Below are 24,523 nucleotides of genomic sequence, written 5' to 3'. Positions count from 1 at the left end.
ACAGCACGCCCAAAAGAAATCTCTGGCGCCGCCACTGAGCCTGCAACTCCGTTTTGAAGAAATGTGCAGTGCCAAACAGGCTCATTGCAGCCACTAATGCTAAGACACACTTTTTTGCCAAATATCAGCATTTTCTTTCTTTTCATTTTTTTGCACAGATTGCAAAGTGGCAAAGTATTATAACTTATTGTTCTAGCGAAGGGATTGCGCAATTGTATTATGTATTTTTTTTTTGAGCACACAGAATTATGGAGCATTGTTTTATTATCACTATTCTAGCAAAGTGATTTTTTTTTTTAAAGGAATGCTCAAGTTCATATTGATGTATTTTAATAAATGTTAACTTGGCCCATTACGTGACTATTGGTGTTGGGGGGGGCCCGACTTTTTTTTTTCTCCAAAGGGGGGGCCTGACAGAAAAAGTTTGAGAACCACTGCACTAAAGTAACTGCATTTTTTAATTATTATGGCCACTAGAAGCTGGCGACAAACTTAATTACTTAACCAACTTAATATGGTCAAAGGAACTGGGTCATTTCCCATTTTGAAATAAATCTGAATTGACTGTGTGTTCCTGCAGGTACAGAAGCGTTCAGGAGCTTGGTTCTTCAAAGGCAGAGTGCAGCAGGGTCTGCCGCCCCCCCTCCCTCTGTCCGGATCCAGACAGTCCAGCTTCGACAGTTCTGGACAAGATGAAGCTACACATCAACAGAGATATGGTAGTTTAAGCTATAATTTGTTATGGATTGATGTAAGGACGTTTAAGAATATCTTGACTGTACTTAAATAAATATAAGTAAACGTATCTAAGTGCATCTTCATTTCAACAACCAGTACTATTAGATTGATGTTTTAACATTTAATTCTCACTTAGTACACAAAAAGTATGTACAAAATACCATTTCTACATCATGTTACAGGATATTTTTATTAGGTTACTTATTAATGTAAGCTTTAGCCTTAGTACAGTTAAAGTGGACCCAGTAAGGTAGAAAGATTTTGTTCTAGATGAAGCTGCAAAAATAAAATGTATATCCAAATGTCATAATATAGTATTCATGTTTCATTAAAACATGATCCTTGATGCGCTCGCCACAGGACCCAAATGTCTGATGGTGTTACAGAATGCAAAGTGCAGCAAACACAAAGTGCCACGGCCCGTTAGCTCCTGCAGCCGGCTGCTATAAACGCTCGTGTCACTTTTGACCTATATTTAAAAGAATTAAACTATAATGCTGGCTTTTCCATGAGAAACAGTAGCAAATTAGATCTTTTAATTTATTGAACTAGATTAAATTATCTTCACTTTCCTCGATCTGTTCACCGTCTTCAGTTGAGCAGCTATTACATGCTTGAATAAATGTACATCTGGCAAATTGTACTTGTTATTTCCAAAATACCCTTTGTTTATTTAGAATATTAAGAAATGATACTTCTTATCTACTAGACTTGGATGAGCTGACACAAGGTTACTCTATATTAAAGAATCTTGGACATAAATTCATATTTTGTGACATTTTATTTTACTTTCAACTTCTCTTCTCTATGTTGCGAGAAATATTGTACTTTTTACCTGCATATACTGCAGATTCAGATAATTTTTTATAATAGCAAAGAAATTATGAATGATGATTTATTATTATGGATTAAGATATCCAGCAGTGTTGGGAAAATACTGAATGTACTCTTCTAATATCAGAGTAGCACATGATAACAAAGGCCCTACGTAGCTGTGACAGGATGTATGATTACCTAGAAGAGCGTCAGGACACACTGTTTTAGGCATATGATAGCTATGTGACAACTATTAACATGATGATTCAGCCTCTATGGAGATAGACATATGACTGTCATGTTTATTGTTTACGCAGGCCTTTAGCTAATCTAAACTAAGGCCAGAATACTGCTTTGAACCGGTATTCTGCATCTTGTGACTGAATAACACCCTCTTTTGTATATAAGCATGTCAAGGACACTGTTCAGGGAACTATTTGTCCCACGCAGCTCTGTGTGTGATGACTACTTCCATTCTTGCAAGGATAATAAATACATGTATCCTGATTTTGAAGACCAAGCCGGTGACGAGTGATATTTCTCTAACAAGCAGTATTTAAAACACTTCAAATTAGGTCCAGCTTTACCATTTGCACATTTAACGTGGCAAATGCATATCCATATTATTGCGAAATAGGACTTTAACTTATGGTTCTTTGAGTATATTTAGATGATATTACTTTGGAGAGTTTCTGCTAAAGACTTTGAGACAAGGATTTTTTAGATTATGATATTGCCACTTTTATGTCTTCCACCACTGGAAAAGTAATAGAGATAGAACTAGCTGTGTGTCAGCATCATTATGTTCCTGGTGGCAGCTGATATTCTCATTTTGTGGCTCAGAGGCGCAGCAGCAGTCCTGTGGATCAGAACAATGGGAGCAGACAGCAAGAACAACAGCTGACAGCTATAATGAGAGCCCGTCCTGTCCAGCTGCTGTAATGAAGACCGAGAGACAAGTGTTAGCCTCAAAACCACCGCGAGCAAACACACAGCAGGCCGCCCCCCCCCTCAGGTACAGCAGCACTGCTCCTTCTGAGAATAAACCCAACAGGACTGCTTTCAAAATATATTCTGTCTCTGACAGTGTATAAAAAGATGCTTCAGACACTGCTAATTTCTCTTCCAGACATTGGAGACAAGCCCCCAGAGAGGAAGGTGTCCCACCCGGCGGTGGAGGAAAAAAGACAACCTGTCGTCTCCAGCTCCGTTTCATCCCCTGTTCCTGCAGCCAGGGTTAATCCACCTGTTAACCCACCTGCCAACAACCCCGCTCCCCCCCGACCCCCCCCTGATCAGACAGAGGACGAGGAAAACGACTACGACTCAGATGACTCAAGTAAGACCGATATTTCATCTTAAACTTCACTTTTATAGAATTTAAAATCATCTGTATTAGTCTTAGAGTTTCACTTTTTAAATTATTTCTATCATTGTGAATAATATATATTGTGCTTGCATCGGTGAAAAAAAGTATGTGTGGAGCAGTGAACAAATGTTTATCTGTCTTCGAGGGAAATTGGTTTTCTAAGTTTTCAGATTACGTTTTTCTCTCAGATGTCATTTGAGGTCCTGTGTTTTTTATTCTTTCAGCCACGCTGGGGTCTCTGGAGTTCAGCCTCCTTTACGAACAGGAGACCCACGCTCTGCACTGCTGTGTCATTAAAGCTAAGGTAAACATTATGTACATACACACACATGAGAAAAAGAGACATGAAATTAAAAACAAGGAAGGAAGAGAGGTACAAGAAAAAGTGAGATAAAAGAAGAAATGTCTAGACAAGAAATGACAAGGACAAACGAGACGAGATAAAAAAAAATACATGACAAGATTTGACGTGACAAGTAAAGACATGAAAAGAGTAGAGACCATCTGGAGACGTTATCACACAAGCCACGACGCAAAAAAGGACTCGGGGCGTACATTTCTGGCACCCTTGTCTCACCAACTGCATACACACCTTTTTGATTCATCTAAAAATGTACATTTAGTGACGGAAAGTGATTGGGCAAAGGGCTTAAAGTGGGGGTCTAGGTGTGTCGGGGCAAATGCGAGTGTAAAAAAAGAGATGTGAATTGAAATGAAAAGATGAGAAAAATACATCTCGAGAAAAAAAAATCCTCAAAGTGTCATTTCATTGAAAGAAACATTTGCAGTGCAACAATAAAATATGTGGAATATATAAAACCAACTTTTGAGAGACATTTTGTTTCATGCTGATTCAGAACCATTACTTTCCTGTAATGTGTCTCTCAGGGTTTGAAGTCAATGGACTCAAATGGATTCGCTGACCCGTATGTGAAGCTGCATCTCTTACCTGGAGCCAGTAAGGTACAGTCACCTAACTTCCAATTTCAAGGTTTATTTTGAAGAATGTGCGGCTGTGTCCCTATTTTAAAGATTTACTTTACTTACTTACTTACATATCTAGGATTAAAGGACTAATGTCACAGCAGGATTTGGAAAAACTTGTCCATGCTTTTATCTTCAGTAGACTCGACTACTGCAATGGTGTCTTTACAGGCCTCACTAAAAAATCTATTAGAAAGCTGCAGCTAATTCAGAACGCCGCTGCTCGAGTCCTCACTAACACTAAGAAAGTGGATCACATCACTCCTGTTCTGAAGTCTTTACACTGGCTTCCTGTGTGTCAAAGAATAGATTTCAAAATATTGTTGCTGGTTTATAAAGCTTTGAATGGTTTAGGCCCAAAATACATGTCTGACCTACTGCTAAATTATGAACCATCCAGAACTCTCAGGTCTTCAGGGACTGGTCAGCTTTCTGTCCCCAGAGTCAGAACTAAACATGGAGAAGCAGCGTTCAGTTATTATGTTCCAAATATCTGGAACAAACTCCCAGAAACCTGCAGGTCCGCTGCAACTCTTACTACTTTTAAATCCAGGCTGAAGACTTTTCTTTTTGCCGCTGCTTTTAATTGAACTATTCACATCTTAAACTGCACTGTAACTTTTAACTTTTATCCATGTATTTTTTCTTTTAATGTTTATTTTATTATCTTTTCTTTTTAATGACTGTTTTTAAATGCCATTTTTAAAATGTCTTCCATTTTTGTAAAGCACTTTGAATTACCTTGTGTTGAAAGGTGCTATATAAATAAACTTGCCTTGCCTTGCCTTGCCTTGCCTTACTTATATTTTTCTCAGTCTAACAAGCTTCGCACCAAGACTCTGAAAACCACTCTGAACCCGGTGTGGAACGAGACTCTGGTCTACCACGGTATCACTGATGACGAAATGGCTCGCAAAACTCTCCGGTAAGAACAACCTTAACCTTTATATCCTACCAATTAATTAATAAACGAGTTTAATGAGGGAACATTTCCGTCTTCAGGCTTTCAGTGAGTGACGAGGACAAGTTTGGACACAATGAATTTATTGGAGAGACTCGAATCGCGCTGAAGAAACTGAAGTTTAACCAGAAGAAGAACTTCAGTGTTTGTTTAGAGCGGGTGATCCCGGTGAGCCTGACAACAACACTAACATCTCATACTGTTAAAGAATTTACTGAGAAATACATGAATTTTAAATTAAATGGTCAGTTCAACTTAAATCCCAGTCAACTAAATAGGAACTTTTTCTACCCAACAAATATCTGTAAAGAGACGTTTATCAATGACACATTTTGTATGTAATTTCATGCAGAAATGTCAACATTTGGAGGAATAAAAACAAAAAATGGAGTTGCCAAAAACAATCTCACCTCAAGGTTGATTAAACTGCAAAAGAAAAGAAGACATTTCAGTTTGTTAATTTTAAAGACAGTTTAGTAAATGTCCATTTTAGAGCTGTTTCAATGTTTTTATGCTAAGCTATGCTAACTGTATGCTGCCAATAAGGCTTTAGTATGTTATTTGTCAAACAGATATAAATAAAGCTAGAAAGCAATTCATAATTTCCCAAATGTTGAACTTTCCTAAAACACAGTACTTCTCTTTTAATTGACTAATGAATATACAGTAGCTTTTTGGTGAACAGAATATAATAACAGTAATGATAGTGATGACGATGCTTTTTCTCTGTACAGGTGAAGAAGGCTGTGGGGGGATCAGCTCGAGGCATGGCTCTCTACGAGGAAGACGTAAGACCCTCACATGGATCTCATGATAATGTGCATTGGGTTTATTTTACTGTATAGTTGTATTCTAAGAAGTCTGCTTAGTGTGTGTATTTAAAAAAGTTATCTTCAAAAATTTGAGGAAAGCTTAATTGTTTCCTCCCATTGGTTTGTTAAACTACAGTGACCATCTGTTTTCGAAAATTAGTTATCATTTGAAAAATAGTGAAGCCTCACTTTTTGGGCCATTTTTGTAAATGACATCTTCAGTAGAGCCAGTTTTTAGAGACAGGCAAACGCATGTTGATTGAAGTCTGTTATAATGTACAAGCTGTATTGAGTTAACCTTATTGCATAATGATATACATGCACATTATTCAGTTCTTAAGCTCATACATTATCTTCCATTAGTAGGAATTATGATAATCACTGTATAATCCAGAGGGCAAAGGAGCGGAGTGAAATGTAATACTGTCACTTTACGTGCATTAGTGGTATCTGATTTAATGTGTGTGTGTGTGTGTGTGTGTGTGTGTGTGTGTGTGTGTGTGTGTGTGTGTGTGTGTGTGTGTGTGTGTGTGTGTGTGTGTGTGTGTGTGTGTGTGTGTGTGTATGTGTGTGTGTGTGTGTGTGTGTGTGTGTGTGTGTAGCTGAAGGAGGGGGAGGACTCAGAGGAGAGGGGTCGTATCCTGGTGTCCCTGATGTACAACAGTCAGCTGGGTCGTCTGATGGTGGGCGTGGTCCGCTGCGCTCACCTGGCTGCCATGGACTCCAACGGATACTCCGACCCTTTCGTTAAATTGTATGTACTCCAATCATCTGAATCCTCCAGATTATGTTTGAATTAGGTATTACAATGACCTTTACATTCTCTCTGAAGAGTGTCCATAGTTAACCTGTTCAACCCTGAGCCTGTTTTTCAGGTCTCAGGCTCGAAAATGACATTCCCAGAACAAATGACCATATCTTCCCTTCTAAAAGGGTTAAATGAATAATCTTTGTTCTGAAAGTAATGATAAACCTGTGAGTTGGATGTAGAAAAGTCAGAATCAATATAGATGTTTTTTATTTTAAAGAAAATTCAGATTGAACATAGTAAAAAACTGTAAATTGATACCACTCCAATGTATGTACGTTAAATATATACGTAGCTACAGCAAGGAGTTAGTTAGCTTAGCACAAAGACTGGAAACTGTAGCAGCAAAAACTAGCGGGCGTACATGTGCATCCATGTGCCCTTTAATATCCCTCTATTTCAGCCCATGTTAGAGAAGGGCTGATTCTGGGTCTAAAGTTTAAAAAAAGCTTATGCTGAGTATCTGATCAGGAGATTTCTACCCAGATGCAGCTAAATGCTGCCGTGATTTAATGCCATATCATGTTCAAAATCACATTAAGGAATATTTCTGAAACAGTATGGAGCTCAAATGCTTTTTCTCTTGCGGGTTTACCACAAGGTGAGTCCCTTTTTATATCCTGATTTTTTACACATACTCTCTCCAGTACAGGTTAGCTCTGAGTGTTAGCGATGCTTGCTAATGTAAACAAAGACCATATTACTTCCAAAACACGTCGCTCATTGTTTCTGATAGTGACGTTTCTGATAGGGCCGTGGGTGTAAAGCCAACCCACATTTCCGATATTACGTCATATCGGCAGCAAATCTGGATCAGCTCCGTTATACCCCCGTTTTTAGAGATTTGGGTACAGAGGAAAAGAGAGAGGGTTTTGCTTTCTGACACTTTGTGAGTCTACTGACACACCGGGGACACATACTGTATTTATGTATAAAATACATCGAAAAGTGCATTTTGCATGATAGGAGACCTTTAAGGGACAGACAAGGGGGGTATTGATCTTATCATTTGACTTTCAGCATAAAGACAATAATAGTTTAGAATGTTGAACAATTTTGTCTGAAATGTCTCACAGATTTGAAGACATCATTGTTAATGATTTTGTTTCTGCAGTTTATACAAAGTGTTTTATTATAATGTGTGTCATAATGTCACTGTTTCTTTCCTTTGTGCTGTAGATGTCTGAAGCCAGATATGGGGAAAAAAGCTAAAAACAAGACGCAGACAAAAAAGAAGACTCTGAATCCCGAGTTTAATGAGGTCAGTTATTTCTCAAACTCTGGCATTGTATTTGCACATACTGAACTTCTCCATCTCTTCTGCTCAGCCAGTTCTCAGTTAGAGATTTTGTAATCATGTTCAATAACTGTGTTTCAGGAATTTGGTTATGAAATAAAACATGGCGAGCTAGCCAAGAAAACCCTCGATATCTCAGTCTGGGATTATGACATGGGAAAATCTAATGATTTCATTGGTAAGTGTGGATACTGTCTTGTGATCACGCTTCAAACATCATTTCCTTGGTTTTGCAATGTCTACTGTTTCGTTAGGCGTCAAATGTAAATGTATTTATCGTGCCTAGAGGATGATTCTTAACAACTTTGGTGATCCTGAGTTTTTCTTCAAGCACCAACATGATGTTGATATTTGTGTGATTGAGTACAATTTCATTTGGATGGATTGGAAATTTGGTAAATGCATTTATATCAGGATGAAAAGTGAACACTTTAGTGATCGCATTACTTTTGATGTTGGATTTATGACTAAAAACCTGCAAAACTAATGGTATTAACATCCTCCCAGGCTGTTCTTAACTTAACTGAAGTAAGATGGGACACTATACCTGGTAAAAATCAGCATATAAGTCTTGCCATTGTGAGCTAAATACAGCGTCATAGAGATGCTATCATGTACAATAACTATTAGTGTTTATGTATTATGTAATACCGCTAACTTTTCTCTGTGCCTCCAGGAGGATGTCAGCTGGGCATCCAGGCTAAAGGAGAGTGTTTGAAGCACTGGTACGAATGCCTGAAGAACAAAGACAAGAAGATTGAGCGCTGGCATGTTCTGCTAAACGACAACTCTGTCCAGTTTGACGATTAAAACCTCTTCTATGTTTATTCTTTCTCCATCATTCCCCCTGTAGCATATTGTCTTCCAGTCAGCACGGGTAGACGGATATTATCCTCTTGCTTTGATGTAGTTTGTCCCCTAAGTGCAATGTGCAGGCTACATTTCCAACAGTTTACAGGTGACCAACAAGGATGTTGACCTCTGGCTCTTTCTTAATGAGGAGCATATCATATCATCAGCTGTTTCATATAATAAGTAAACCTCATATGGACTAATGATTGAACAGAGTTATCATTTTTTATGGAGAAACACAACCTTGTTATCATTGTGATTAACACACTCTGGGGAATTTCCTTTTTTCTTGCGTTGACCTGTTCTCCTAATGTTGATCTGTGCTCTTGTCATACGATATGAGATTATGTAATGTGTTATCTAAGTGACGAGTGCTTGCATCACCAAACTATTATTTGTGTTATTGTGCATCATGCATATGTTAAATATTTAATGGGACAAATACAGCTGTTTGGTTTCCAAAATGATGTTTTTTGTTGATGTGAAATGCGTTTATTTATTTTTTTGACAACATGTTGGTCTCTTTATCACTTCATCACCTGTGCATGTGTGACCTCTCTACTGGAGAATTGCTGAAATGCTTCTGCATGACAGTTCATTATGAAGAACATACTCAATAAAACAATGTTAGCACACTTGCAGATAATCTGTGAATTGTTCTTGAGAGATATATATGAGATTCAGAGCAAGTGTTATCAGATTGATGATTCACATTTTGCTCTTTGTATTTATATCGATGCATGTCATATTGTAGCATACACGTGGCTAATAAATAAAGACATCATGGCACTTCCTGTTCTCCTCTGCTCGCTTGTGTTATGACATGTCAGGAATCAGGCGAGGTTTGAGCCAATCAGCTCAGACAGACACGCGGCGGAGAATTTTGTGAACTTTGACTTCTCGTGATAAAACCTCTCTTCTTTCCAAGTGGGTAAAAGTTTACAGATTTGTTACACTCTGAAAAGTCTGCTTGAATTTGAAGCTCAGGAATAATCTACCCTTCTTATCAGTAGTGGGGAGGTTCAAAGGAGGGCAAAACAAAACATTTATATTTGACAAAAAATATAAATATTTACAACTGATCTGACTTAACATCTAACATCAAACATCTGGACAGCAGAAAAAAATGGAAAGGAACTTGTGAAAATGCAGCAGCTTCAAATATATGCACCTTTTGGTTGCCTTTTTGTTCTTTTTTTCTTCTTAAATTCTGGATACTGTCACTTCTTCAGTAGGTTCAATTACCTTTTTGTCTCGATTCATTTGTTCTCCGAGGCCATAACCTTTGAATTGTTTGTTTGACTCATCAATGCAGAGATTTTGTATTTTTATTCCATGCATTGGTCTTTCTCGTCAAAACTTTGGACCTACATTACCCATAATGCTAATTGACCACAGGGAATTCAGTCGGAGATTGAGGATTGTCACGTACGAAGTGGCTAATGTGTAAACAACGCAGACTCACTGACATCACTTGAGTCAATTAATCAAAGTTTGTACAGATCCCTTTAGAAACACTAAAGACTTTACAACTAAATGTAACATACAGTATGCTAGTAATACCAGACAACATGGGAACTTTACTATAAAATCATTGTAAGTCGCTTTGGATAAAAGCGTCTAACAAATGACATGTGATGATGATGATGATCATTGTAGATCAAAAGGTTAAAATACTCCTGGCTTGAAAAATAGTCACCCCACATTTGTTCTCTCCTCTTCCTACTGATTGTCCCCACCTTCTGTCAATGAATGCAACATGAAAGCAATCACTGATATGATTAGGGTTATGGGGTAATTAGCGAGTAGCGGAAACATAACCTTGACAATAAAACAATATTACAAACATTTCTTTATTACCAATTAAACTGTAAACTATACATTCACACAAATACTGTATGTTTTAAGCAAAATCCAGAAGTGTTTCCCCATAATTGCATCAAAACTAACAAAATGTCTCATACATTTCTTACTCAACTTTAAATGTCGTCCTCCCCACAATCTTTCAAAAATAATATCTGTTTGTCTAATATCCCATTTTGTAATCAATATAAATGTATGAGTTTGTCCAACATGAATTGAAGAGTCTATTTATCGTGTCTATCTGGGAGCAGCTGTCACTTATAAATGTGTTCGTCACATTTGCAGATTGAACTGATTTGGCTTGTGTGTGTAGGTGTGTGTGTGTGTGTGTGTGTGTGTGTGTGTGTGTGTGTGTGTGTGTGTGTGTGTGTGTGTGTGTGTGTTTGTGTTAATCAATGTATGTCATGGTCACTGTCAGTGATGTGTAGGCAGAGAGGAGTGATGTTTGACTGAACTGACAGGTCACGTGCTTCAGGCTGATTTGGATGTTGCGTTCATTTGAGATCCACTGAGTGAAAAACCCGGTGCGCCACCGCCCCCCTTTCTCATTTAAAAACAGACCTAGCGTCTGCAAATCTGTCATTAAGTCCTCAGTGGGTGGAGGATTCATTCGTTTTAGATTTAAAGTTTAAGAGCCCCTCTCTTTCAGCCGCTTTTTTCGCGCTTTTTCACCATGACGCACATCGCTCCTTTTCTCACTCTCATTTTAACTTTATCCCTCTTGAGCTGCACGACTGCAGAAGCGTCTATCCTCTGCACCTGGACTAAAGTGTTGTCCAATAATGAGGTGCATTACGTCTTTCTCCACGGTGATGCCTCTCCATCTCTGCGGCTCTACCACAGCGCCTGGTCCGAGCAGCGCGCACTGCTCAGCTGCAGTTGGAGCGACGACGCAGCAGTGATCCAACACTATTTCTCTCTATGCGATGAGCGCAGGGACGAGTTCTCAGATCATCCAGATAAAAGTATCGATTTGGACTCCATGTTGAATGCAGAGGGGCTGTGCGTCTCTTTGGCTTCTCCAGGAGATGGAGGACAGGAGGTGCGCACAGGAAAGAGGCTGGTGAGGAGCGTCAGTGGACACTCGGCAGCTGAGAATCATCAAGGTCAAGCTGAAAGGTCAGAGGTCAGGACTCACCAGCGTGTAAAGCGTGGCTTTATTGTGCCAGGGACTCTGTGGTGCGGCTCTGGCAACAAGGCGCCATCATATGCAGATTTGGGTAGGTTTGTCTCTTTTCTTTCCTCTAAAAATCAATGTAATAGTCCTTGATTAATGTTGGAAAATAGTTCCCAGGAAAATCTGACAGTTATGATAAAAGGTGTTTCGTTTCTTTTTATTAAAATACTGAAGACTTTTCTTACTTTACATGACATGACATTAACTCTATCTAAGCAAGTTGTGTCACTTAAAGGTAAACAAACTAATTACTGTTTAAATCACTGTTTATCACATCGTGGTTATCTATGTGGGAATTATTTCTCATAAAACATTTGCAATCCTGACTTTCCTCAAAAGTTTAAACATTAATTTATTGCGTTCATGTTTACAGGTTCCTATCTTTGCTGGCTCATTACTGCCACCTGTAGATCAGTAGAATACTGTGTGACCAGACCGAGTTGTGTATCACCACCACCCATTTAAAACATTGACCAATAGTGCAAGGAGTGGTAAAAAAAAAACTCAGGGAACTTAAAGTTGTTTTCTTATGCTTGACAGACCTCCAGAACAACAGACGAAATTACAAAACCGTTGAATACTAGGTGTAGAGCATGGTGTCAAACTCAAATACACAGTGGGCCAAAATAAAAAAATCGGTACTAGTCGAGGGCCGGACTGGTTCAATGTTTATTGCAAAACGTATTGAAATGAACTTATTGCACATATTAAACCTGGAACTAACAAAGATTAAATGATTGCCTATAAAAATAACATTAAACATTAAATAATCAGTTGCATTAATTTCTTATGGCTCTATCTGCAGCTTTTCTGGAGTAATTTCTTACGATTACATTTTTCCACAGGCCAACAACAGCTTCAAAAAAACAATTTCCCTCAAAGAAAAAACAAACATGTTGCAAAAAGTGCAGAAGGAAACATCCATTGAAACTCAGTGTGCTGCTCTGTGATGCTATAGTTCAAGCCAGATACTTGACATCTCATCTTGGGTGCAAGTTCATCAATGTTTGGGGTCAGGCTCTGAGCTGAGGAAACCCTCAGGATTGAGTGAAGGTGTGCGTGCAATATACCGGCGGGCCAGATCTAATAGTAATTAGAAATTATCCTGTGGGCCGAAATTAAATCCACCAAGGGCCTGATTTGGCCCCCGGGCCTTGAGTTTGACACATGTGGTGTAGTGTGTTTTTTTCAGTTTTCCCAGTTTGGTTCCCAAAAATGTAGTCTCTGTTAACACATTCTGGAACTGTAATGGTATTTGACTCAAGATGCCTTAAGATAAGATAAGAAAATATAATATAATATGAGATAAGATTAGATAGAACTCTATTTACTTTAATGGAAATTGTTGAGCAACAGTACAAGGCTGGAAAGTGTGCAATTATAGAAATATCAACCAAAATCAGAAAATGTACACAACAATAATAATAATTTTGTCATTGATTTTTCTCTCTCATCTCTCTTGCAGGAGTGTTTTCAGATACTGACAGCTGTTGTCGTGAACATGACCATTGCAAACACACCATCCTGTCCTTTCAATCCAAGTTTGGGGTCTTCAACAGCAACATCTTCACCATGTCTCACTGTGACTGCGACAACAAGTAGGGAGTGCATGAATGTAGATGACATCCAGTCTATATCATCTGATTTGTCCTCTTTAATGTTATTTAACCCAAAATGTTTCATGCTGCAGGTTTCACAGTTGTCTGATGAATGGGAACGACAGCATATCTGGTGTGGTGGGATACACTTTCTTTAACCTGCTGAAGATGCACTGCTTTGAGTTCTCACACAGACTCCAGTGTACTGAGAGAAACTGGTTTGGAATGTAAGTAACGTTTTAATTGATGTATGTAGTGTATGTTTGTGATTTGGATGACTATCTGAATTTGTATTTATGCTACCAGCAATACAGTAAATGTCAATGTTGATTGGTCCACTACTTTTGTCCTGATTGATATGTAACTACGTATATTCACTCAAGTGGTGTACTCATTTGCTATTTGACTAAATTGTACTTTACTTTAAAGTTGAGTTTTTTTTTTTTTATGCAACTTTGAACATTCACTATACTACATTTCCGAGACAACTATTTTGATACATTTATCTGGCTGCTGTAGTAACTTTCATATATTTCAAATGATATTACTACAGGTGCAAAGAGACTGCAATGGCTCTCTATGCTGAGGTGCATCCACCCTCCCTGTACGAGTCTACCAATACAACAGAGGTGAACAACACAGACTTCACCATGAACACCACCTCACCCACAGAGCTGCTGGGGAGCAGCATTTCAGACTCCATCGCTGCTGCTGTTTCCACAGTCCCTACGCCTTTAACAAGTTCCCCCTCCACCTCCATCACACCTGTGACCAACGTTACCTCATCCACATCAGAGGGATCAACACCTGAGAGGATCGGTGATCTGCAGAACACTTTACTGACCAAACAACAAACTCCATCTGAGCTGGACATCACAGGTATTTCAGTCATCTCTCCTCTTATCTGTGTTTAGTGTCCTGTCTGTCTGTAACTTTGTGTGGTAGTGTTACCACTGACAGGTCTCTCTTGAAAATGAGACCTTGTGTCTCAATGAGATTTTACACCTGTATAAATAAAGGCTAAATCAAAAATAAAAAAATCTCCACACTCCCACAGTAACAGAAAGTTGGAGAGATTAGTCATAACACCTTGAAATAAGTCAGCAATTTAGTACCTTTGGTTCCCTCATTTTGAAATAAATGGATTTTTGAATGTGTGATTGGATAGATGCCTGAAATAAGGTCTGTGGCCTAAAAGATTTTAAGGTTTTATTTATTAAAATATGGTTTTATTTGATGGCTTAAATTATGTCAGTAAATACCCAACTTGTTAAGTTGTGAAGCTTTTATCAGTTATAATAAAGGCGGTTCCCAACAAGTGGCCAAATGTCATCACAAAAAAGACAAGTAATATCCAATTCATGTTTAGAGATATTCCTGCTGAACACAATATCATAAATGTCTGTGTGCTACAGAGCTAAATTACTGCATAAATCAGATGAAAAAATCCCATTGGCTTTTTGTTTGGGGAAAAACTGTGATGCTAACTTCCAGGTCAGCTGACAACAACCATCAGTGCATGACTCAATGGATCTGAACATAATGTCTAAATCCCACAGAGAAGCAGCTGTCCTGTGCCGTCTACAAGGATCTCGATGAGTGCAGGAATAAGATCCCTCCGCAGCAGGAAAGACACGGCCTCCACAACACAGAGGCCAGGACGATGTACCACTGCAACTGTACCACCAGGTAAATAAAGACATCAAGATATCAATTATACTGAGAATGTAGATTTATTTTGGATAACATTGTTGGTCTCGCAGTGGCATGATCAGCTGGTCAGTCTAACACAGAATGACATTGAGTTGTGTCACAACATGTCTACACATATCAACCTAAACCGCCAGGGTAAATATTTATAGTGCTATTTGTAGAGTATATATAGTTATTGTGATAATGGTGCACTTACCCTTATTTCTGTTTGAGAAAAGGCAGACATTGTGTGATGTTTCATCATACAGAACCAGGTCACAAGCAGCATGCACTCATATTCAGAGTCACACGGTTACATAAGGTGTGGCGACTCTCTGAATCCGCACAGATATGATTTCACAGCCTTGGAAATTATCATAATCTCATGTTTGCACACATGGGCTCTCTGTCCTGCTCTTTTTGCTTTGATGGTCTGAGCATCTGCTGTGTGTGTTTTTGGCCTCTCTGGTCTCTGACGTGTTTGTCTGTGCTTTCAGATTATTCCAGACTTTGGCTAAACAGAGACAACTGACCGAAGTGCAGGCTCTTCTGCTGGGACATGTGTCTGAATCCTGCTTCCTGCTACAGGACTGCACTGCAGGCAAACTGTAAGAATACAAACACAGACATAGACATATTGACATAGCCTGTCACTGGCATTAAACACCGCTTTTTATCTATTATGATATAATTGCTCAACAGAGGAGTGATGGCATAAGAGTTCAAATCTATTACCAAGTAAACATATCAATACAACAATAAAAAAGTATAATACTGCTTCAGTAAATACAACTTAATTTAAGAAGTTTCTTACAGTAAGTACAAGTAGATAGGTATTATTAGAAGCCAGTCTAAGTACTAAAATGTCTCCGGTGACTGATATCTGATTCTAAGAAAAAATATAAATCTGCAAAGTAACTAGTAACTAGAGCTGTCAGACAGATGTAGTGGAGTGAAAAGTGCGATATGACCCTCTGAATATAGTTTAAATTGAAATTTGAAAAGTACAAATACAAATATTCAAGTAAAGTACAAATACTTCACAACGAATTGCTCCTTTCAACCACTTGTCCAATGGTTCCAAACATGGTAAACGTCAAATTAATGGAGATGGGCGGTAAACATTTGCATTCCCTTTTTGTGCGTTATCCTTCATTTTTTCCCTCGTTTGAAGTGAATACAGTACTTAGTTTAACAGTACAGTGTCTCAAAACTACAATTTATTCTTGTTCTTACAGCTGTGGAGCAATTCTGGTGAAAGTAGAGCTTCCTGAGAGGAGCAGAGCAGAAATGGAGGTGCAGCACCACCTACAGGCTGTCAGGCTGAAGGTGAGGAGGCCCAACGTGAGGAGAGCGAGGAGGAAGGACAGAGCAGGCAGGCTTCACAAACTGTGTCTGAGGATGGTCCGGCCCAAACTCAACAGGAACAAGACCCGAAAACTAGGTCAGGACGCACATCAGCCAGCTGTAAGAGGAAGAGAGCTTGCCTGAGAGTAAAACGTATGGAGAGTCAAAGTGTTCCGAAATACTGAAATACATAAGATGTTATTTAAGGTCATTTTCATTTCACTCCAGCACTTAATTTAATGTTAAGTCTTCTTTCTTCCAAGGTTCCTTTATCCTTCGTTCCAGATGACAGTTTTTTTGTTTTTCCTACTTAATTTAAGTTTATGAATCATTCAACATCATTCCAAGGGATAATAATTAAGTTCAACCCAGTCTCACGGCATTTCGTGTTATAGTCACAAAATTAATCTATTGATTCGTGTTCACCAACACGATTTCGCCATTTTTCACACAGAACGATTTTAAAAGCTAATGTAAATAATAACAATTTAGAAGGAAAAAAAGATTTTAAAAAATACAGATTTCAGTATTCTGACACAGAACGATTTTTAGAAGCAATGTATTTCTATTGGTATGTTTCGTGCCTGGAACAAATAATAACAAATTAGAAGGAAAAAAAGATTTAAAAAATACAGATTTCAGTATTCTGAGGCTCTGAGCCCCATTTATTTTCCTCACGGACGGCAAAAAAAGTCCGACATTATACAATTTAAAATAAAAACAATAATTGTGGCTTTATTATGAGTAAGAAAATGTTTTTATGAACCACACAGCTTCCGGTCTTCCAAGACCCGACCGGACAAAAAGACGTGGTGCAGGCATGAAACATACTACCAATAGAAATACATTGCTTTTAAAATCATTCTGTGTGACACGAAAAAAATGGGAAAATCGTGTTGGTGAACACGAATCAATAGATTACATTTATTTCGTGACTATTACACGAAATGCCGTGAGACTGGTTGTTAAGTAAGGAAACCAAAAAGGCTCTCTATGCAAAAACAAAAGAAACATTTATTTGGAATTTGGTTATAAACAAAATACAGAAATATGCTGGGATGTAATGAGAATTGCCTGAAAGAGCTTTAAAAGAGTTTTAAACTAAAACAAAATGGTGAATATGGTAAACATGTTCTGCTATGCATCATTTTGTTAACTCTTTTATTTGTTATCATGTTGATATTTATAGCCTCTAACTTAAAGCACCTAAGTAAAGTCATGGCTGTAGACTCTGCTATATGTCAAAATGTCTGCCATTAAAATAGTCTATTGAGTCAAATATTGGTGGCACTTTCCTGATTTAAAGGAGGTCGTTGTTAATTAACCCCTTTATGCAAAACTAAATCAGTATAACCACTTTTTAAAGTCATTTGTGTCACTGTTCTTGAGGATTCAGCTCTTAGTGTATATTTGTAAATATTTGTACCGTGTTGTATGAGTTGTAGATAGCTGCACATTATGTTATCAGCCCAGCAAAGTAAGAACAACTATTCTGTAAATATTTGTACATAGGACACATTGTGAAATAGTTGTATGACAAAGGAATAGTTTGACATTTTGGGATTTCACCTTCTTGTTTTAAAACAAGAACATATAAAGATGTTTGTTAAATACTGAACAAACATGTAAAAAAGTATGGCAGCTAGCCAGTTTCCAGTCGTTATGCTAAGCTAAGCTAAACCCTTAGGCTAAACCTGACTATATTTATGCATCACAGGAAATGAAAAGAGCGGTATCATGTCTTTCAAACTACAGTGAACATATCTCCCAAGTTTTAAACACACCATTTGCCCCTTGCCAATTAAATGTAATATGTGTTGATTATTTATTTGTTGTTGGTAGTAGCCTAAGTTAAAGTTAAAAACCATACAAACTGTGTTCATTTTTATTCCACAAGAAAAGCAAGAAAATATAAAGATGTTTGTTTAATCTGTATAATACTGAACAAAAGTGTAAAAACTACCCTTGCTGTAAATTCACATTTAGAAATCAACATTAAGACAGAGCTAGCTGTTTCCAGTCGTAATGCTAAACTAAGCTAAACCCACAGCTAAGCCAAATCACAGGAAATTAGGATCATATCTTTCCACCTACAGTAAAAAAGTTAACATATCTCCCACAACTATTTATTTTAAATATTATGTTTTAAACACACAATTTGCCTCCTGCCTAAATGTAACATGTGTTTGATTATTTATTGTTTTGTTGGTGTTTGTTCGATCTAGTAAAAGTAAAAACCATACAAACTGTGTTCATTTTTTATTCCACAAGGAAAGCATCACTTTTAATTTCTCCTACATTAACATACCAGCAGTATTACAAACTGCCATAACAGGCCTGGTGTAATGCATATCTGTCAGGTAACTCAACTCCCCTCTGATGTCATCAAGAGTAATTGAAACCTTGCTGAAGGCTGCAGCCATGGAGCCGACCGGATCCCCGCCTCTCACCGGACAAAACCTCGCTATGAGGAGAAGCTCGGCTGTGGGAACATGGCGCACACACTCCGGATTAACTTTCCCCAGGAAAAAGTTTGTAGGTTCGCTACTTAGCAGGCAAATCTCCCCATAGTATCGAGTAGTAAACGCGCCGCAAAGTGTGGATAAACTACCAAACTGTGGTGTGTTTTGGATGGTGTGTTTTCCTGTCCTGCTTCACTGGGATGAAAGTTTGTCGCTGCCGGATTTAGCCGAGAGCAGGATGGAAAAGCAAAGAACGAAGAAAGAGAAGGTAAAGCTAATGGAAAAACAATGGTGTATTTTATTTAGTGGTTTCACAAATCCGCTGGTGTGGCTGGCAGAGCATTCCTGCAGGAGACTGGGGGAGAAAGAAAGTTCACAGACTAAACAACAGCTCACATCCCATGATGAAGTGCCAGCCTGCAGGATTTGTTTTGAAACCACTGGCAGGAGTTTACACTCATTCAACCCCTCCCAAAAAATGTAATCTTACCAATTGTTTTCTATATTGATTGATTACTCCATGTGTCTCTCAACATATACCATCTCTTAAAATAGTAATACGTCTTAATGTTAGTGGTTGAGGAAGAACTCATATATTTTACGTAGGTATTGTAGGTTGTAACAGCAGTGCAGAAATACTTCTAAAACTCCTTCAATAAAACAAGTGACAACAGGACAATGGTGTTGTAATAACAGCATCATGTCCTGAGAGTAAACCCTGAAGTAGTATATTAAAAGTCCCATATTATAAAAATCATATAATGCATCATAGTTGAGTGGAGTAAAAAGTAAGCTAAGTATTTTTCTCTGAAATGTTGTGTAGAAGAAGTAAAGTAGACTAAAATTGAAATACTCAGGTTAAGTACAAGTACCTCATTTGTGTATTCAAGTACAATACTTCAGTAAAGGAAGGTAGTTACTTTCACCACCGCTAAATGAGTAGTCTAAACACCAAAAGCTCAAAATTGTACTTAAATACAGTAGGCTACTTGTGTAATTGTACATAGTTACTTTCTACTACTGGTCTTAAGGCAGACAAATATTCATAGATAAATATATCAACTTATATATCCTATCCTCCTTCAGTTATATGTTTATGTACAACTTGCTTCATATACTCTGTTTATATATATTACTGTATATGATTGCAACTAATAACGTGTTGCCTATAATGCCTCTCCTACAAGGATACTTATTGATAGATCAAAGTGCTGCGTTCAGGGACACAGCTTCCTCTCCAGAAATGTACTCCTTTTGACCTGGGCTGCGAAAGAAACTTAAGGAGTAGTAAGATAGGAGACAGGGGAAGTGTGTGTGTGTTTGTTTGTGTACGTGTGTGTTTGTGTGCGTGTGCATTATTTTAGGAAAGGAAACTCATGTTGTGTTCCTTTTATTTTTGCATGTGTGTGTGTGAGCCTTTAATTAGCTGTTACAGGAATATCAATCAACAGACATGTGATGCAACAAATCACATACAGATGAAGCAGGTTGCACACACAAAAGGTCAGAGCATAGTTCAATATTTGATATAGTTTACCATTAAAATCAATTTAAGGACATTATAGGACTAAAGCAACAATTGCTGTGATTAACTTGTTTCATTTCTGTGGCCATAAAACTAACATTTTCTGGGAATCTTCTAAGGTTCTGTAAGAGAAAAATAAAGCTTTTAATGCTTAACGGCAGCTCTAGAATAATAAATATTTGTATATGAACAAAGGGTCAAATGATTGCAGTGTTGGGTGTTGCACCCATGGCTAATTATCACCCCATTCTGCTTTATTGCGTGTTTCAGCTCATTGCATTGGGTTTTACGGACAGAAATGTTCCTTTACTTTACTGTTTTGGTTCCTTTCATCAGCGTTGTTTTTGACCGCAGCAGTTTTTACAGAAAAAGCCACTGTAGGCTACCTGCTACTAGCTAGTGAAGATAGTGGAGCATTTACCACTTAAAGAGCATATATGTCCCTCAGGAGGTTGTTGGGACCAAAAATTGAGCTAAAAGAAAGTGAAAAGTGGGCTTTCATGATTCGAAATGAATGCTGATCCTGCTGAATTTATGGTCCATGTTTAAGAATTGGAAAAAACCCCACAATGGAAGGTGGTGTGAAAACCAGAAAATTAGAGAAATGATATCACTTGGAGATAAGCGCACATTTTCAGACTGTCTCTCCAAGAAGACATTCATAGTGTTTCCCTTATTAGTTGTTCAAAGAAAAGTGACAGTAATAGTTGTGTAAAGAATGAAAATACAGACAACCGGCAAATGTCACCATTAATCCAGTGTATATGCCAGAAAGTTGTAGTTAGGAAGTAACGGATATGATAATGCTTATCAAATGTTAAAATAAAGTACCATCTTATCTTATCTTATCTTATGTTGGCAAGCTATCCGTAGAAGTTCTCGCTAATAGGTGTCTCCAGGACTGCATTTTGCCATGGTGACACACACACAGAGTCACAAGGTGAAAACTATACCAGCGTCTGGATATTTATTAAGACCCCTGATATATTATTCAAACTTTTATCAGGTAAATCTTTACACTCTCATTATAAAACTCTCGCTCTGTTTTACTCATCCGTAGAAATACATCCTTTGCACTTACAAACAAACATTTGAACAGTAGGTGCACCCACACAACACAACACAACACAAGTGTGGTCAGACTAAAGTTTAAAGAACATTGTGACTCCTCTGTATTTATATAACCTGCTTAGTTACGCAAACTGTGTGATTGCAAAAGTCCATCTTAGGCATTTCTCTTTTTGCACTAGTAACTGTGCTCTAGTTAAAGAGTAATACGCTTGGAGATTTAAGTCCTAATTCCACACACGTGATTAACGTGGGTTTCTTTGTTTATTTCAGCAAACAGCGCCTTGGTAACATGTTTCACAAGCTCTGCTTCATATCACGTGTGTCATATTTGAACGAGTGTTACATAATAACATTACCTATTCATTAAACGTGATGTCATGCTGCAGAGAGCAGCTGAGAAATGGGCTTTCAGAGGACTGTGAACTGTGGAAATCTGCTTAGAAAGTTTAGCATTACTGTGTCACAGTTCTCATCAGGACCTAAGCTGAGGACACTGAGGTCATGTGCATAATATTGTTCTCTAAGCTTTTTTAGCAAGGCTTCAGTATTTTGACTCCTCGTAGTGTGGAGAGGGCTTCGAAACAGCATTTGTTTATTGCATTGTCCTTTATTTCAACATGTCTTGTTGAGATTAAAATCAGTTTTTCAGAGACCTTCAAGAAAACATTGTTAGAGCAACAAATACAAACAACATAAGACAACTGTTAAATGCTAGAAAGTGGGGCTGGACAATATCTATAATATATTGATATGTGAAATCTAGATATTGGGTTAGATTTTGGATAGCTTCATATTGTTAAATGGCACAAGTGTTGTCTTTTCCTGGTTATTAAGGCTAATACAGTAAATTAATGTTGTTTTCTGCACTTCTCACACTGTTCATGTTTTATTATTTGCCAACTTTATTTATCAAATTGTAATACATAATTTAAAGTGGACCTATTATGCTATATTGGAAAAATATATTGTAGGGCCATACCTATACAAAACATGTCTGTGAAGTTCTTTGCTTAAAATACCAAACAGATCACCCATTGTAGCCATGCCTCATACTGCTCATACCCCTCTTTTGCAGCCCTGTTAGAGAAACACGGATCTTGGGTCCTTAGCTTAAAAAAAAAAAAAAGAGGAGGCGGAGCTAATGCCTGATCAAAATTCTACCGCAGATAAAGTTAAATTCTGCTGTGATAAAACGCCATCCGGTTCTAAACCACATCAAGGATTATTTCTGAAACAGTATGGAGCTCAAATACTTTTTCTCTTGCGGGTTTATCACAAGGTGAGTTCCTTTTTTTATTTCCTGCTTTTTTGGGGTGTTTCTCAATCTTGAGTAAAGCTGCTCCAGAGCCACTATTTCAAGCATACTACGTCATCGAGTGCGGCCGAAGTACTGTTCCAATGTCCAGCATACTTGGAATTCTACCGAGCCCGGCGTACTTCGTTTGGAGAAATTTCGAGGCTGCACATGAGTAGACTCCGCGGTCTTAAAATCCCCACAATGCTTTGCGGACGGACCAATTTCCCCAAATCTGTGGCGGAAAATGTAAGGCGGGGCCTCTCATATGACGCACACCTGCACACTTGCTCGCCTGTTCCACTCTTCGTTTTCTGAATGCTAGGAAGTATTCTTGCCTCGATTCTGAAGCAAGACGCCCGGAAGACATGTGCTACCAAGCAAGCGTACTCGACATTGAGAAACACCCATGTGCTCTACAGTACAGGTTAGCTCTGAGTGTTAGCGAGGCTTGCTAATGCAAACAAAGACCAGAGATGGGGTCGTTACTAAAAAAAAGTAATATATTACATATTACATATTACTTAAAAAAAAAAAAAGTAATATATTACACTACTTCGTTACTCTCTACATAAAGTAACTTGTTACTTTACTCGTTACTTTACTCGTTACTTTACTCGTTACTTTACTCGTTACTTTACTCGTTACTTTACTCGCAGGGCCGGCCCGCCCCTCCCTACAGGCAGATCACGCAGATTGCTAATGTTTCAAATGTTCTCTTTAGTTCAGTTTCCATTGTCGCATAAGACTGATCCAGATAGCTCTGACTATGGCTGTCCTCTGTCTCCTGCTATCTGTATTTTGCGCAGTATATCTCTGAACGATGCGATGGTGATTCCACTGTGCAAATGGGCAACATTTCCTCTACTATGAAGGATGCTACAAGCCTGTCCATCTCTGCTTTGGTTACCGGTCCTCCAAATTCTAATTTGTGCTGCTTCGGAGTCGGCGGCGGCGCACTCACAACATCCTCACTCTGGGTTCGGGGGTCCTTAGCTATTAGCTTCACCTTAGCATGTGTTCTTTGCAGGTGTTTGTTGAGGTTTGACGTGGTGTTTACAGCAGTGGATAACAGCTTCTGGCCTGGACACAGTTTGCACCTCACCGTCACATTCCTGTCTATTCTTCGGACGAACTCAAAATAATGGGCATACCTCCACCCCTCGAAAGTTATTGCTGACTCAGCCATGTTTATGCAGCACTGCACGTGGAGATTACGTACATATAAACCTGCGGCGGAAACCCCTCTTGTCTGTCAGTGTGATTATGACTGATTTTATAAAAGTAACGAAGTAACGCGTGTCGGGGCAATGTTAGTAACTGTAGTGTGATTACTGAATTATAAAAGTAACGCGTTACACTACTCCGTTACCGTCAAAAGTAATATTATTACAGTAACGCGTTACACCCAACTCTGACAAAGACGAGATTACGTCCAAAACACGTCAGGCATTGTTTCTGATAGCAACTTTCTGTGGGTCCACCGCCGATTTGACGTCATATCGGCAGCAAATCTGTATCCGCTCGTTGTACCCCCGTTTTTAAAAGATTTGGGTACGGAGGAAAAGAGAAAGGGTTTTGTTTTCTGACGCTGCGTGAGTTCCCCGACGCACCGGGGAAACATATTTATATATAAAATACATCAAAAAGTGCATTTTGCATGATAGGTCCCCTTTAAATAGTGCAAATATTTTGTGAAAGCACGAATAGTTTCTGCTTTTTGCTGGATTTCAAGGGCTTTGATTTTGACCTCAGCATTTCTAAAATCCTGGACTCTTAATTTAAATGTCAGGATTTCATCAGTTCACTATGAACCAGAGCTCAGAGGACCGGGTACAGTCAAGACTTAAATCTTGC

The 24,523-nt window shown here is 38.3% G+C and overlaps 3 protein-coding genes across 3 annotated transcripts in view; all 3 read left to right on the top strand.

Moving 5' to 3' along the window:
- The window catches only part of rph3aa (rabphilin 3A homolog (mouse), a), a 30,106-nt gene extending 20,709 nt beyond the window's left edge, over positions 1-9,397 (top strand). Inside the window, exons 5-16 of the mRNA XM_034123350.1 lie at positions 581-719; positions 2,398-2,577; positions 2,693-2,893; positions 3,148-3,227; positions 3,812-3,886; positions 4,723-4,832; positions 4,910-5,036; positions 5,603-5,656; positions 6,283-6,434; positions 7,668-7,749; positions 7,867-7,963; positions 8,462-9,397. Coding sequence (XP_033979241.1) covers positions 581-719; positions 2,398-2,577; positions 2,693-2,893; positions 3,148-3,227; positions 3,812-3,886; positions 4,723-4,832; positions 4,910-5,036; positions 5,603-5,656; positions 6,283-6,434; positions 7,668-7,749; positions 7,867-7,963; positions 8,462-8,595 — 1,431 coding nt within the window. The 3' untranslated portion in view covers positions 8,596-9,397. The remainder of the gene's footprint in view (positions 1-580; positions 720-2,397; positions 2,578-2,692; positions 2,894-3,147; positions 3,228-3,811; positions 3,887-4,722; positions 4,833-4,909; positions 5,037-5,602; positions 5,657-6,282; positions 6,435-7,667; positions 7,750-7,866; positions 7,964-8,461) is intronic.
- Positions 9,398-11,120: 1,723 nt separating this feature from the next.
- Positions 11,121-16,882, top strand: pla2g3 (phospholipase A2 group III). The gene is made up of 7 exons (XM_034122811.1): positions 11,121-11,720; positions 13,143-13,275; positions 13,368-13,502; positions 13,829-14,154; positions 14,835-14,964; positions 15,465-15,575; positions 16,206-16,882. The coding sequence occupies exons 1-7, from the start codon at positions 11,174-11,176 to the stop codon at positions 16,456-16,458; spliced, it is 1,635 nt and encodes a 544-aa protein (XP_033978702.1). The 5' UTR covers positions 11,121-11,173; the 3' UTR covers positions 16,459-16,882.
- A 1,915-nt stretch (positions 16,883-18,797) lies between these two features.
- ttc28 (tetratricopeptide repeat domain 28) overlaps positions 18,798-24,523 on the top strand; it is a 108,742-nt gene continuing 103,016 nt past the window's right edge. Inside the window, 1 exon segment of the mRNA XM_034123492.1 lies at positions 18,798-19,044. Within this exon segment, the coding sequence (XP_033979383.1) occupies positions 18,946-19,044 (99 nt within the window). The 5' untranslated portion in view covers positions 18,798-18,945.

The sequence above is a fragment of the Trematomus bernacchii genome, unplaced genomic scaffold (assembly GCF_902827165.1).
Source record: "Trematomus bernacchii unplaced genomic scaffold, fTreBer1.1, whole genome shotgun sequence".
Taxonomy (NCBI): Eukaryota; Metazoa; Chordata; class Actinopteri; order Perciformes; family Nototheniidae; genus Trematomus; species Trematomus bernacchii.
Note: the sequence above shows the minus strand (reverse complement) of the source record. Positions and strands in the feature narration are given on the sequence as shown.